At 47.3% G+C, this 13,776-nt stretch overlaps 2 protein-coding genes across 2 annotated transcripts; one reads left to right on the top strand and one right to left on the bottom strand.

Moving 5' to 3' along the window:
- Positions 1–772: 772 nt before the first annotated feature.
- LOC120841676 lies at positions 773–2,240 on the top strand. Its single transcript, XM_040212620.3, has one exon. It carries the CDS (start codon positions 781–783, stop codon positions 2,125–2,127), a length of 1,347 nt encoding a protein of 448 aa, XP_040068554.1. The 5' UTR covers positions 773–780; the 3' UTR covers positions 2,128–2,240.
- Positions 2,241–10,889: 8,649 nt separating this feature from the next.
- Positions 10,890–11,438, bottom strand: LOC115333117. The gene has a single exon (XM_029995690.2). It carries the CDS (start codon positions 11,436–11,438, stop codon positions 10,890–10,892), a length of 549 nt encoding a protein of 182 aa, XP_029851550.2.
- Between the last annotated feature and the right edge of the window lie 2,338 nt (positions 11,439–13,776).

Here is a 13,776-nt window from a genome sequence, read left to right as displayed (position 1 = left end):
GCACCACGGAAGTTGTTTGTGTCATCCCCTTTTCGACAACATCACGATCATTGAGAAGGAGCTGGTAAGAAAGCCAGGGAATTATTAGAGGCATATGAAATAAAAAAGCAGGTGGGAAACAACTGCGTTCTATTAAAAGAAATCGCCTACTTGGACACGTGTTGACACATTTGTTGACACGATGATGATTTAGGGGGTTTACTTTGTGTTTTTCAATAAATGCTCAGTTGTCAGTTCAATGCTCGTCCAGTGTGCTTCTCTCCCGTCTTTGTTGTTTCGTGCTCTGTTTGATATTTTGCTTCAACGTCTACCAGTACCAACTCGCACATCTCCACTCACTGCCTGCTCGTTCCCGAACATGCGTCACAGGCGCCCGCTAGATGGCAAAAGTTGCCGCCCGCCACGGTTGGTGTCATCAACATCCAACGAGCTATCGGCATCGGCATCAGAGCTCTGACGCGGACGGATCGGACGCGGATTCCGGAGCTCGAAGCTAAGTGAAAATTTGTTGTTTTGTATCTGAGTTTGGTTTTAAGTGTACTACTTATGGCTTAGCATAAAGTAGATTCAATAGAGCAGTAGCATCGGGGAGGTGAAATGGGAATGTAGGGGTAGGGGGAAGCGATTGTAGCGGTAGTGTAGGGTCACGTGTCGGGACACGTGTAGTTCAAATTTTTTTGGCGGGCGCTTTGTCTCGGTCGGTTAATTTGAAATTATATAGGGACACTGTTCCTTCTCTTCAGTTGGACTTAGAGGTATTTGGGGAGGAAAGGAGCGCGAATGGCAAAAAAACCGGACAAGGCCAAGCCAGACAGGGCCAAACCGGATGTGCCCAACGTGGCATGCGGTAAGTGTGAACGATGGTGCTTCCTCATGGAAACCCCGTTCGGGAGCGTGGAGGAAGCAGCGGACAAGGAATACCAATGCCGGATCTGCGTGAATGCTGATGAGGTGAAGGGGATGTTGGAGATGATGAGGGGGGAACTCGGGAAGGAGCGGGAGGCTCGAGAGAGAATGGAGCTGCAGATGAAGGAGGCTAGGGAGGGGCTCAGGGACGAGAAGGGCGAAAACAAAGGGGTGGACGGGGGAGAACTTGGCGGGCAGAGGAAGGGAACACACGTACAGTGTGGTGACTGCAAAAAGTCAGTGGACATAGAGGACACAAGGTTTGATAGCGTAGACGAGGCAGGGATGACAGAGTTCATGTGTAGAATGTGCGTCCTAAACGCACGACAGGACAGGCTGGAAGCAGAGAACACGGAGCTGATGGCAAGGATTGTGAAGTTAGAGGCAGAGCTGGAGAGGGAAAGAAGTGAAAGGCAGACAGTGGACGACAAGCTGGCGAAGGCAAACGAAAAGTTGGCAGATCTGGAGGTGGTCCTTTTGCCATCGGACATCACAGCAAACGACACGGTCGTAGAAAGTGATGGGGGGAGGACGTACAAAGAAGCACTGAAGCCGGGAGGAGAAGAGACGGGAAAAGGGGAGGAAAAGTCAAAGGGCAAAGCCCCTGCTTTAGTGGAGAGTAGGCAGGACATGGAGGGCAACGTGATCATAGCAGGGGACTCCAACATGGAAAGGTGCAGGAGGGCAATAGCTGAAAGGGTGAAGGGGGACGCCAGGGTCCGGATTGGGGTGTTGCCTGGACAGACAATGAGGGCGGTGATTGAGGGGGTGAAAGATAAACTATGGGAGACAAAAGAAGGCCAAAACCTCGTGGTGATAGCGGGGGGACTGAACGATGTACTACGAGGGAACGGGGGAGGGGTCGGGAAGCAGTTGCGCAGGGGAGTGATGGAGTTGAGGGCGACATCAGACAATGTAGAGATCCATGTCTGCACAGTGCCAGAGGTGAGGGACCAGGGCGTTCACATCGAGAGAGCCGTGGTGGCCGCAAACCGGGACATCAGGAGACTGGGAAGGGAGATGGGTTTCGGGGTGATGGACATGAATTGGGAGGTGCGCAATAACAGAGCGAAGGCTTTTGAGGGGACCGGTATCCATTTCAGCCCCTACGTGGGGAGGGCCGTTGGGTGGCGGATGGCAGGGAAGGCGGTGGCTTTTTTAGGAGGCCCCAAAGCTCTAAGGGCGAGGAATCCTGCCCGGAGCGAGGCGAAGGGCCCGTAGGAGAGGGGAGGTGGGGTGGGCACATCAGAGAGACACCGGAGGGCAAAGGGGTAGAGGAGAGCGGCAATGTGGGTTTGGGGGAGGTGGCCAGGGAGGGTGGGAGGAAGCCACGCAGAAACAGGAAGAAGAAGCTACTTAATATAGCTTTCATAAATATGCAGGGGGGCAGGAACAGAATAAAGTGGGAGGAGATTGAGGAGCAATTAGAAAGCGAAAACTTTGCAGTGTATGGATTAGCAGAAACACATCTGAGGGATTTGGAAGAACCACCACACATACCGGGATATCATTGGATGGGATGCAACCGGGCCAACGGGGAACGCAAGGGAGGCGGATTAGGGATTTTAGTGAAGGGTCAGGAATGGGAAAGGGAACGAGAGGACTGCAGGGAACACATGTGGATCAAAGGCAATATTGGAGGTTTAGACACAATCCTGGGTTTTGTGTATCTAAAAACAGGGAGCGATGCAGGGGAGGAAAACGCAGAACACTTAACATGCATATCAGGAGACGTTAGGGAAATCGGCACTAACAAGGAAATAATTATCCTGGGGGACATGAATGCACATTTGGAAGACTTTGATGGACATACGGATACAACAGGTAGGATGTTAGAGGAGTTCTGTGAAGCTCTTGATCTGGTATTGGTTAACGCCCAGGTAAAATGTGATGGAAAAATAACATGGGAGAGAAAGAACTCACACTCTACTATCGACTACTGTTTAATGTCACGGAAGATATACAACAGACTTGGAGGTATGGAAATAGATGAGGAAAGCACAAAAAGTCTGGGGAGCGACCATAAGAGAATCAAGATCAGATTTGGCACAGTAAAATCAGAAACACAAAATCAAAAACAAGAGGGTAGAAATAACTTAAATGATAAACAATTACAGGAGGTATCTAAGCGGATCGAGAACATAGTATCCAAGCTACCGGAAAGAGGATGGACATATGAAGACTTAGTTACTCTTTTCAAAAGAGAATTAGAGAAATATCGAACCAGACAAGGAGGAAGGAAACATAAACGCAAGCTCAAAAGCTGGTGGGATAAAGAGGTTAAGGCAGCAATATCGAGACGCCAAGCGGCATCTAGAGAACACAGATGGGCAAAAAATAAGGGGGCCACTCCAGCCGAAGTGACAGCAAAATGGGAGGACTTTCAGGAACGAAAGCGGGAGGCATCAACATTAATACAGGCCAAAATTGGGAGGGCAGGGGTCCAGTGGATGATAGAGATAAACCAAAGGGATAGGAATGCGGCAAAAAGGTTCTGGGAACACATCAGTGCACAGGGAAAAAAGACTGAGGAGTACCAGCAGACACTAATCACACAGGAAGGGACAAAGGTAGAGGGGGAAGAGGCAAGGGAATACATTAGACATACAATCGAAGCAGCATTTTCAGAGTTAGAATCAGATCAGGCCATAGGGAATAATAGCATCTACACAACACAAGAGGAGGATCATAGTGAAGGAGAGGAAACGACCATAGGGGAATGGGAGAAAGCAGAAGGAAGGGTTCCGGCTGGAACTGCGACAGGTCCAGATGGCATACCAATGAGACTGATAAAAGTTCTAGGCCAAACAAGCAAATTGAAACTAAGGCAGGTGATTGACCAGATACTAATGGGAGGGGAGGTACCCAGTGACTGGAAATTGAGCAGAATGAGATTATTATATAAGGGCAGGGGAAACAAAGACAGTATCAAATCATACCGACCAATCACAGTAACTTCAGTAATATACAGACTAGCTATGCAAATCGTAAAAAGAAGAATGGAAGAATGGGCAGAGAGAAAGCAGATTCTGGGGGAGCTCCAAAACGGTTTCAGGATGGATAGACGATTAGATGATAACTTGTTCATAATCACTCAGTGCATAGAGATAGCAATGACAAGCCAAAGGCCATTATGGGTAGCATTTTTGGACATCAAAGGGGCATATGACAATGTGAATCAGGAAAAACTTTGGAAACAGCTAAAAGGATATGGCCTAGGGGGAACCACGGTTAAGTTCCTAGAACGGGTTTATACGGAGAATAGGGTGATTATAAAATGGGAAGCCGAAACTACAAAACCAGCAGCAATAAAAAGAGGACTTAGACAGGGTTGCCCATTGTCTCCCCTGCTCTTTATGATATACCTCAGTGAGATGGAAAAAAGATTAGAACAGTGCAACCTAGGTTTTGACCTGAATTACATGGAGGAAGGACATAAGGTAAATCAACTATTGCCAGGGTTAATGTATGCAGATGACATTGTACTCGTATCAGAAAGCCGTGAGACAATACAGGAACTGATTAGAATTTGCAGCGGGGAAGGGGACAGTTTAGGACTAAAATTCAGTAGGGACAAGTCGGGTATAATAGTTCCCACGTAGCACGAAAACGTTCTGAGAACATTCCGGGAATGCTCAAAATAACATAGACAACATTCTTGGAATGTTGAAGATTTACGTAAGAACATTCTATCAACGTTGTGAGAATGTGGCGCAGGCACTTATCGCTACATTCGGGGAATGTCTTCAACGGGATATTCTTAGACCGTTCTGAGAACGACATAGAACATTACCAGGTCATTCAATCAACATTGAAACATCCTAACAAGGTTCTAAGAACGTTCTCAGTACATCCAAAGAACTTCTGCAACATTCTCTGAATGTTGCTAATTTACGTAAGAACATTCTATCGACGTTGTCAGAATGTGGCGCAGGCACTTATCGCTACATTCGGGGAATGTTTCCTAAGTGATATTTTTAGAACATTCTGAGCACGACAGAACATTTAATCACCATTCTAACAAGGTTTTAAGAACGTTCCCAAAACATCCAAAGAACGTCTGCAACATTCTCTGTGGAACGTTTACAAAGATTCCAGAATTATAGCTTGCTTACTTACCTTACAGCCCCACTGAGCCGTACTACATATATTGATATAATAAATCTCAAAGAGCGCTCGATATTTTTTAATCGAAATATATTTTTTCTATGCCTAGCACAACCTAGCCGCTTTACCAGCGCATTAGGCACAGCCTGTACTATAACGGCAGTTTACTCCTACTTATCAAAACGTGCGGCACACATAACCGATTACTCACTCGGAGCATAAGAACAGATACCTACGGCATCCCACACTCAAGCGGGACATACCTTTTTCAAGGTATTGAATCTGAGATGCTAGAAATCGGGTCTATTCAAAACTGCCCCTCTACATACGCAGTGAGTGCAAAACTCGTTATCAAATTTTGAAGACCATTGCTTTTCTCCTACACCTTATCTCACATTCCTCGGTACACTCGTACAAGATAAAACTGATCCCTTATGCTAAGTTTCCAAAACCTCCACTTAATTTGCATATTTTTGGCACAAGGTGGCATATAGTGGATGGTGTTTCGAAACACAGGTTGCTTGAAAGCTCCGTAAAGTTGGCTTCACCTGTGAAAATCCTAGGAATGTTCGGAAGCGAACGTTCTAAGAATGTTGCACATATGAATGTTCAAAGGGGAACGTTCCGAGAATATTGTGCATACGAATGTTCGCCAACAAACGTTTTTAGAATGTTGAGCAGCTTACCTTGTAAGGAATGTTTGCATACGAACGTTCCTAGAATGTTCCGAATGGTGTTTAACGTTCCTTCAACATTCAGAACACCCAGGGAATGTTCGCACGACATTGGATGCTACGTGGGTTTTCAACGATGAGAAGGGGGAACCCCTGGAGATACAGGACACAGTGATAGAACACGTAGAAAAGTACAAATATCTAGGGGTCTGGCTCAATGAAGGAAGGAAATATCTAGAGGAACACGAGGAGAATACAATTAGAAAAGGGAAAAGAAATTCATCTATTATGAAGCTCAAGGCACTATGGAACTATAACAGATATGAAGTGGTCAGAGGTATATGGAAGGGAGTGATGGTGCCAGGACTGTCTTTTGGCAATGCAGTGCTGTGCATGAAATCTGAGGTTCAATCAGGGCTAGAAATTCGACAAAGAAGCGTAGGCAGATTGGCGCTGGGAGCACATGGAAAAACACCAAATGAGGGAGTACAGGGGGACATGGGATGGTCGTCTTTTGAGAGCAGGGAGGCAATTAGTAAGTTGAAATTTGAACAAAGGTTGACTGAAATGGAGGATACGCGGTGGGCACGTAAGGTATTCAAGTATTTATACATGAAAAGTTTAAACACAAAATGGACAAACCGAACCCGAAAGCTTACATTTAAATATCTACACACTGGTGATGGGGCTGAACAGACTACGTCAGTGAAAAAGAAGGTGAAAGAGGCGGAGAGGAAAATGTGGGAGGGGAAAATGCAGGAGAAATCAGCTTTAGCAGTGTACAGGTCACGAAAACAGGAGATAAGAAAGGAAAGGCTATTTGACAATTCACTGGGAAGTGCTTTGCTGTTCGAGGCAAGAACGGGCGTTTTGAGGACAAGGACATATAGGGCTAAATTTCAGGAGACCGACACATTATGTGCCGCCTGCCATAATGATAGCGAGACACTGGAGCACATGGTTTTGAAGTGCACGAGGCTTCGTCCTGCCCTCCCTGAAGGGGTAACGGATTTGGCCGGGGCCCTGGGTTTCACTGGCGACGATGGAAGGATGGTAGAGAAAAAGATTACAGTGACAAAGAGACGATTAGAAGATTGGTGGAAATTATCTAGGGAAAATTAAATGATGGACAACTAACTAGCACAGCTGGGAACAGGCGGGACAGAGGAAAATTGGGACTCCCTCCCGCGTGGCTCCGGCCCAAAGTCTCAACCCTGTCTCCCAGTGGGTCCGGTGCTGGGGTAACGCCGAAAAGGTTTGACCAGAGGAAAATTGGCGACTCCCTCGCCGGGGGGAGGAGGCAGGGGGTGATGTTTTTTAGTTTTTTTTGCCCGATCCCCCGAAGGTCATCCTGGTGATATCCCACACTGCCTGGTGATAGTTAGGGGGAGAAAAATTGGTCTTAAAAGGGCGGGAGGAATCACGTTTTTGTCTTTTTAGACTTAGGCTAGGTGGCGCAAGCTACCGCCCGTTACAAAGGGAACAGCCATTAACATCCATCCATCCATCCATCCATCCATAGTTTTAAGGTGCACGAGGCTTCGTCCTGCCCCTCCTGAGGGTGTGACGGGTTTGGCCGGGGCCCTGGGCTTTGCTGGCGACGATGGAAGGACGGAGGAGAAGAGGATCACAATAACAAAGAGGCGGTTAGAAGATTGGTGGAAATTATCTAGGGAAAATTGAATGATGCACAACTAACTAGCACAGCTGGGGACAGGCGGGACAGAGGAAAATTGGGACTCCCTCCCGCGTGGCTCAGGCCCAAAGTCTCAACCCTGTCCCCCAGTGGGTTGGGTGCAGGGGTAACGCCGACAAGGTTTGACCAGAGGAAAATTGGCGACTCCCTCGCCGGGGGGAAGAGGCGGGGGGTGATGTTTTTAGTTTTTTTGCCCGATCCCCCAAAGGTCAGCCTGGCGATATCCCGCACTACCTGGTGATAGTTAGGAGGGGGGGGAGAGAAAATTGGCTTAGAAGGGCGGGGGAATCAAATGTTTGTCTTTATTAGACGTAGGCTAGGTGGCGCAAGCTACCGCCCGATACAAAGGGTATAGCCAGTAGCATCAGAGCCGTATATGTAGAGAGTTCGGTCAATGGGAGGCGCGGGCCACTGGCGCGGGCAGAGCCAGGGCGTGCGGCAGACTCGGAAAGAGGGCTTGGCATGCTCTCTTGACCAACCAGAAGCCGAAAAGAATCCCCTAGCGGTGGTAGCGAGAAACAGTTCTGAGCCGATCGATCATCGAAGGTCTCTGTTCGTATATGGTCTTAATAAGTGCGTAAGATTGAAGAGTAGTAACTCTTTGTGGTTGAAAATAGGGTGCACGTCTTGTTTCATCATGATCATGCAGAAAAATGTAAGAAACGAATGCGCCGCTCAACTTTGTTTTGCGCGGACAGAGTGTGACCGCTCTGACGGCAGATTCCCGGCGCTCGGCGTTTGGCGTAAGGATTATGTCGATCTTTCCGCTAGTCGCACTCTTCCACCATCATTTTAGATGAGTGTGATTAAAACATCACGTGTACCATATTTTCAGCCATCGAGAGTTACTCCAATGCAGTTATCAGGTTTGTTTCTCGCGACCACCACCAGGGTATTATTTCCGGCTTCTGGTTGGTCACATTCGAATTTCTGAAGACGCCCTGGAACACGCCCAGCCCGCTTTCGGCCAATGGCGCCGCTTCATTTGTCTCCTATACTTCCCAACGAATGGCCAAACTCTCTACATGTACAGTCGGGAGCAAAAGTTTGCGGGGCACGGCAGCGCGTGCCGAAATGCATTGCAGCGCCGTGCAACGGCGCGCCGCCGCATTAAAAAGCCGCGCTTGGCGCATGCGCGCCCTTCGTGCTGGCAGTCATGTCTCTTTCGCTCGTTTCCGTCCGACTCACTCTTGATAACCGGAGTCGGCGCCAGGGGCGCAAGTTGCTGTTCCGCTGGCTGTCATGCCTCCCGTCTGCTTCAGCTGCCTCAGCAGCCGCGCTGGGTGACAAAGCGCCTGGCTACCCAGCCCTGCGAGCTCCGTCACAGAGCGCGGCGGCTGAGGCAGCTGAAGCAGACGAAAAGCATGACAGCCAGCGAAGCGCTAACTCGCGCCCCTGGCGCCGGCTCCTGTTATCAGGAGTGCGTCGGAAAGAAACGAACAAAAGAGACATGATAGCGGGCACGAAAGGTGCGCACGCGCAAAGCACGGTTCCTTAATGCGGCGGCGCGCCGTCGGACGGCGCGGCGATGCATTTCGGCACGCGCTCCCGTGCCCCGCAAACTTTTGCTCCCGACTGTACGGCTCTGAGTAGCATCCATCCATCCATCCATCCATCCGGCATCAGGCCATCTAGCCAATGCGCATTTCTTGTCGCGCAAAATGAATTCCTGCCGAGCCTGCCAAGTGCCTGTCGCCGTGGTTAAAGTGACCGATGTTGACCCGTTCCTCAAGTCACGTAAGTAATTTTAGCCGTCGTTTCTTGTAATGTGCTCGCGACTTGTGCCTTTAGTCATGTGCTGACGGCACATTTTTCATTCGCGTTGAAAACTTGCGCGCATTCCGCAGATGTGTCTTTCGGGCTGAGTACATGTTGCATATGAACAGACTTCGTTGCTTTTTGCGTTTGGGGAGAATTTCGGTGACTATGAGTTTAGTGGGTCCGTCCATCGAGACTGTGTGCTTTTTGACGGCCAAGTCTCGCCTGACGAACGTGCAAATGTTTTTCCCCGTTGTGCCTTGTTCCGTGTCAAACCTGTCGTATCCGGGTATACTGTCGTTCGTATCCGTTTCTTGAAGGAGTAAAGCTATACGCACTCCGGAGTGCGCTTCGCGCGGAAATGGCTATACGCACTCCTCCGAGAGATCATGCCGCTCGGGCCACCCTTTTCGAACGGCGCGTGAATCACTGGGGCGCTCGTTAACACAGCCCCCCGCCTGCGTTCACGCCGCTTCGCCAAGGTATATGTACATGGGTAGCGAAGCTTCCATAGAAGCCCACATGTCGAAAAAATGGCGGCCCATGGAGCTGCTTTAGCGCCATCTATGAGTCGTGGGGACACTTCCGGCGGAACAAAAAATCAACAGGAAATCACGACACTTCCGGAAAAAACGTGACGTCATGTGTGCGCGCGGTTTGGCGCGAAAATTAAGCAAAACTAATTCCAGAGATCGCAGGTAAATGAACGACATATACACTAAAAAGTCTCAAACATAGCTCCGAGCTTTGTTTGATACTTTTTAGTGTATATGTCGTTCTTTTTACCTGCAGTCTCGGGTTTTTCTTGGGGTGTTTACTCTATACTGGAATACTGGATCGTTTACACCCTTATTTGCCCTTGCTCTTATATTTTGTTCGAAATGTTTTTTTTCTGCAGCCGACTTTGTTAGCCGACCTGCTATGAGAGTAGTTTCATTCCGTCTCACCATCGTGTCTTTGCACAGTGGTCAAACTCCAGCCGCAGTGTTTTGCTTTTTGTTCCTTCAGGATCCCTTGGAAATATGTGAGAAACCTTAAAGCAAATTATGTAATGTCAGAGAAAAGAGTGAATCAAATTGCTGGAGTGTGTTGGGCGTATGAAATACACAACAGTAACTCTAATGCAAGTCCAACGTCGCTTTAACAGTCGCGTTTTATTTGTTTTATTCACTTACAATCATTCACTCAGATTAATCACTAGAATTATACAATCGGTATCAACTATTTTCAAAACGTCATGGTCGAAGAAAATTAGTAGATCGGTACATAAGGCACACTGTTATAACATAAGACATTGTACAATCGGCTGGATGTTGTGAGGACATTGACAGTTGATAGGCAGCCCCTAATAACTTGGAGGTTCCACAGTGTTCCGACGACAACTGAGGCCACCACTGTAATACACAGAAAAGCTACACTTTTCTACACATTCCTTGGGCAAGCTACCATAATGCTGAAAATATCTTAACTTGCATCTGCTGGTGCTACTACACTGCAACGCAGCGATTGTTTGGTGCAGATCAAGGAAGCCAAGTCTTGGAGCCCTGTGGTATGCTGCACTTCATAAGCCAGTTTTGTTTCACAGCTTTAAACTCTATATATGTGAATAAGTTAGAAGACTACATTACTCCTCAAGAAACCGAAGAAAATGAAAGGCTCGAATAGAACATGCCTGCACTCTTTTAAAAAGTACTCTGGGTGGTCTCACATACGTAGTCTGCGCACTTGCTGCCTAGCTTTACACTTTGCTACTGTATCAAATGGTCAGCATTTTTTTTCCGCGCGAACCAGTGCAGAATGACTCTGGCAATCAGAGAAAACAAATTATCATAAACACTTTCGTCACATACAGTCAGAGACTTTGAAATCTTCTGGTTAAAAAGAACACAAAGAGTGCGCCCTGCGTTCTCCTTTGAAATTAGGTTGTTGATACATGTCTCGAAGACTTCCTCACAAGCTTCAACAAATAATATGAAAGAAGCAGAAGGAGCTGAGAGGATTCCAAAGTGGGAGTCGGCAGTTCCTTTCACACTCAAATACAAGAGCACTTGATTTCCCTCAGAAAAACATGCATTTTCTGTCCTCAACTCATATTTCTGGGATGTTCCTACACAGGAATGAACCTTGAGGAATTTCGATGCCAGCCACCCAGCAAAATAAACCATGTTGTTCTCTTCTATTGCCAAAGGGTAGTTTGAAGGCGAATCGTCTGCCGTGTTAAGAAAAACTGTGATTCCTAAGGCAAGACGAGGAGAAGGTGCCAAAAGGCCTGCTGGGAACGTAGGAAGGAGCGACATGTCATCAGCACAGTTTGATTTTTCCAACAGCTTGATTAGGTTGCTAATCAAAAGGTGCCTGAACGCAGCCTGAAATTGACGGAAAGTGGAGTTCGTGTTTGCACCTGATTTTGAACGTATAACAAAAGTATTTTCAAGAGTGTCCTGGTTCAGATGGCGGTTTAAAAGGTGGGAAAAACCGCAATTAACCGCGAGGTGATTTCTGAGCAGAAGTAGAGACCTAACTGTTAAGCAGAAGCCAAGAATGCAGTGCGGCTGCCTTCCACATCCGAGTACTTGCAGGCTCTTAAAAACCAGAATGCACTCTTTCAGAAACTCCTTATGGATAGAGCCGTTACAGATTGCAAAGGCATATGGCGCCTTTCCAGATTTCTGCGAGCTATTTAGACTGTCAAAGAGACGGTCGATTCTTTCAACGAATCTCGCTGTGTGAACAGCTGTGGCTGGGAATTGCTAAGAAGTAACAAGGGCATACATTGCAGCTGCGCAGTGATTGCTAAACACTTGAGCTGCTAGCTTCACCGACATCTTTGACGAGAAGGTCAAATTGAAATGCTTCTCCTTCAGCTTTGGCATAGAACCGATCTCAAGTTTACGGTCCTTTTCATAAGCTTCCTTGATGTAGAAACTTTTCACTATGTAATCACCAACTTTTTAGTCATATTTAAATAACATGTTTCTTAGTCACTTCAAAAGGTGCGGAGCATCGAAAAGGAAAAAAAAGTGGCTTGCCATTGATCTCTACGTAAGGCTTTTCGGCAGTTACGATGCTTGAAAAAGAGACACGTTCTTGCACCGTTCATCGCATACAACAGCTACCGGCTTCAGGCCAGCGTCCACAAGGGCGCTGTAGCACTGGAAAAAGATATCTTTTAGTACATCTGAAGGTGTGCCTTTGTGAGCAAGAAATAGCCAAGCGGCTGCTTCCACGGTGTTCCGACTCCTTTCGCCATAAACATGAGAGCCTTATTTGCCAGTTTTTTGCCTTGCCGTCCACTATGTTCTTTAAGTCTTTCAAACCTGTCAGACGAAAGGTTGCATGAAAGCTCTTTTTTGATGTGCATTTCATCAAAGACTATGGTGCAGGCCCGATCGGCTTGAGGAAAAGAAGCTGCCCGCCTCTTTATCGGCTCGAAAATGCCAGGGTAAAATCCAATCTTTAGTGGCACACGCTGAAGCCATAGCTGCAGTGACCTTACTGGTGGCAGCCTGAGCAGTCGCCTGCAATACTTATAGCCTTTGGGGCTATGAAAGTAGAGGCCTAAAGCCAAGGCTTTGTTGTGGCTGCACCATCTCTGGCCAAACCGGCTCACATTGCTCATTCTAAGCTGGGCTTCAACGAGTGCGGCGACAAGAGGAGACACATGAACGCGGACACCCCCAACGACTTCGGCAACAGTCCTCATCTGACGTTGTCGTTGCAGCCTTCTTTGCAGCCTCTTGTTACGCTCTTGAAGCTGTCGCACCTTGGCTCTCAGGCATTCACCTTCTTGTTGCCGATGCTGCGGCTTTTGCAGGGTGCTGCAATTTGGCAAATGACCCAGATTAGGTCTCCAAGAAAAACTTGCATTCGCCATCAATTTATTAAATGTGTAATCTATTCACGCTCAAGAGCATTCCTCAATGATCTGAAGTGTCTTTAAACAAGAACCGCAAGTTTGACAAACTACACATGCAATTCAAGTTTAGGAAAGCAACAGTACATCTTTATGTTGGACTAGGCGCTTCATGTTGGCCAGAGACCTGATAGTCCAAAAAGACAAGGGCGCACACAGAAACATGCAAGTCAGAATAGGCATCCAAACTGTGAAATGCATTTTCTTAAAGCTTGACCATACCTTACTTATGCCCATGGCATTGTAACAGTGAAGCGCTCGCACAACAACGGGCGACTAAAGTTTGGCAGATAGGACAAGGGACCATGACAGGCTCAGCATCACACACATATGACCACGGCAGCTTTTCGATAACTTTAAAAAAAACACTGTCTTACGTGAGGTTTTGCGGGAAGACTTAAGATTCAGTGAAACTGGTTCAGCTGTTTTGATTTGACGGTGTTAACACCTGCGTGTGGAACATTTTTTTTTGTCTTTTTGTGTACTTGACAATAGCAATACCGTGAAACAAAAATGTGGTGAACTTTGAACAAACTTCGATTTGTAGCTGCCAGCTAGTCGGTCTGGTGTTATGCGACCCCTTGCGTCATCTGCTCTCAAGATAAAGTTTAGTATCCCCTGGTGTTTTTCGAGCCTTGGCTGTTTATTTTTGCGGCCTGATCTTTTATAACTTCACAAAAAAAAAAAAAAAACTGCAAAAGAAAGAGTTTGCATCATAGAAA

Source organism: Ixodes scapularis, unplaced genomic scaffold (genome assembly GCF_016920785.2).
Source record: "Ixodes scapularis isolate PalLabHiFi unplaced genomic scaffold, ASM1692078v2 PGA_scaffold6__148_contigs__length_123643588, whole genome shotgun sequence".
NCBI lineage: Eukaryota > Metazoa > Arthropoda > Arachnida > Ixodida > Ixodidae > Ixodes > Ixodes scapularis.
Note: the sequence above shows the minus strand (reverse complement) of the source record. Positions and strands in the feature narration are given on the sequence as shown.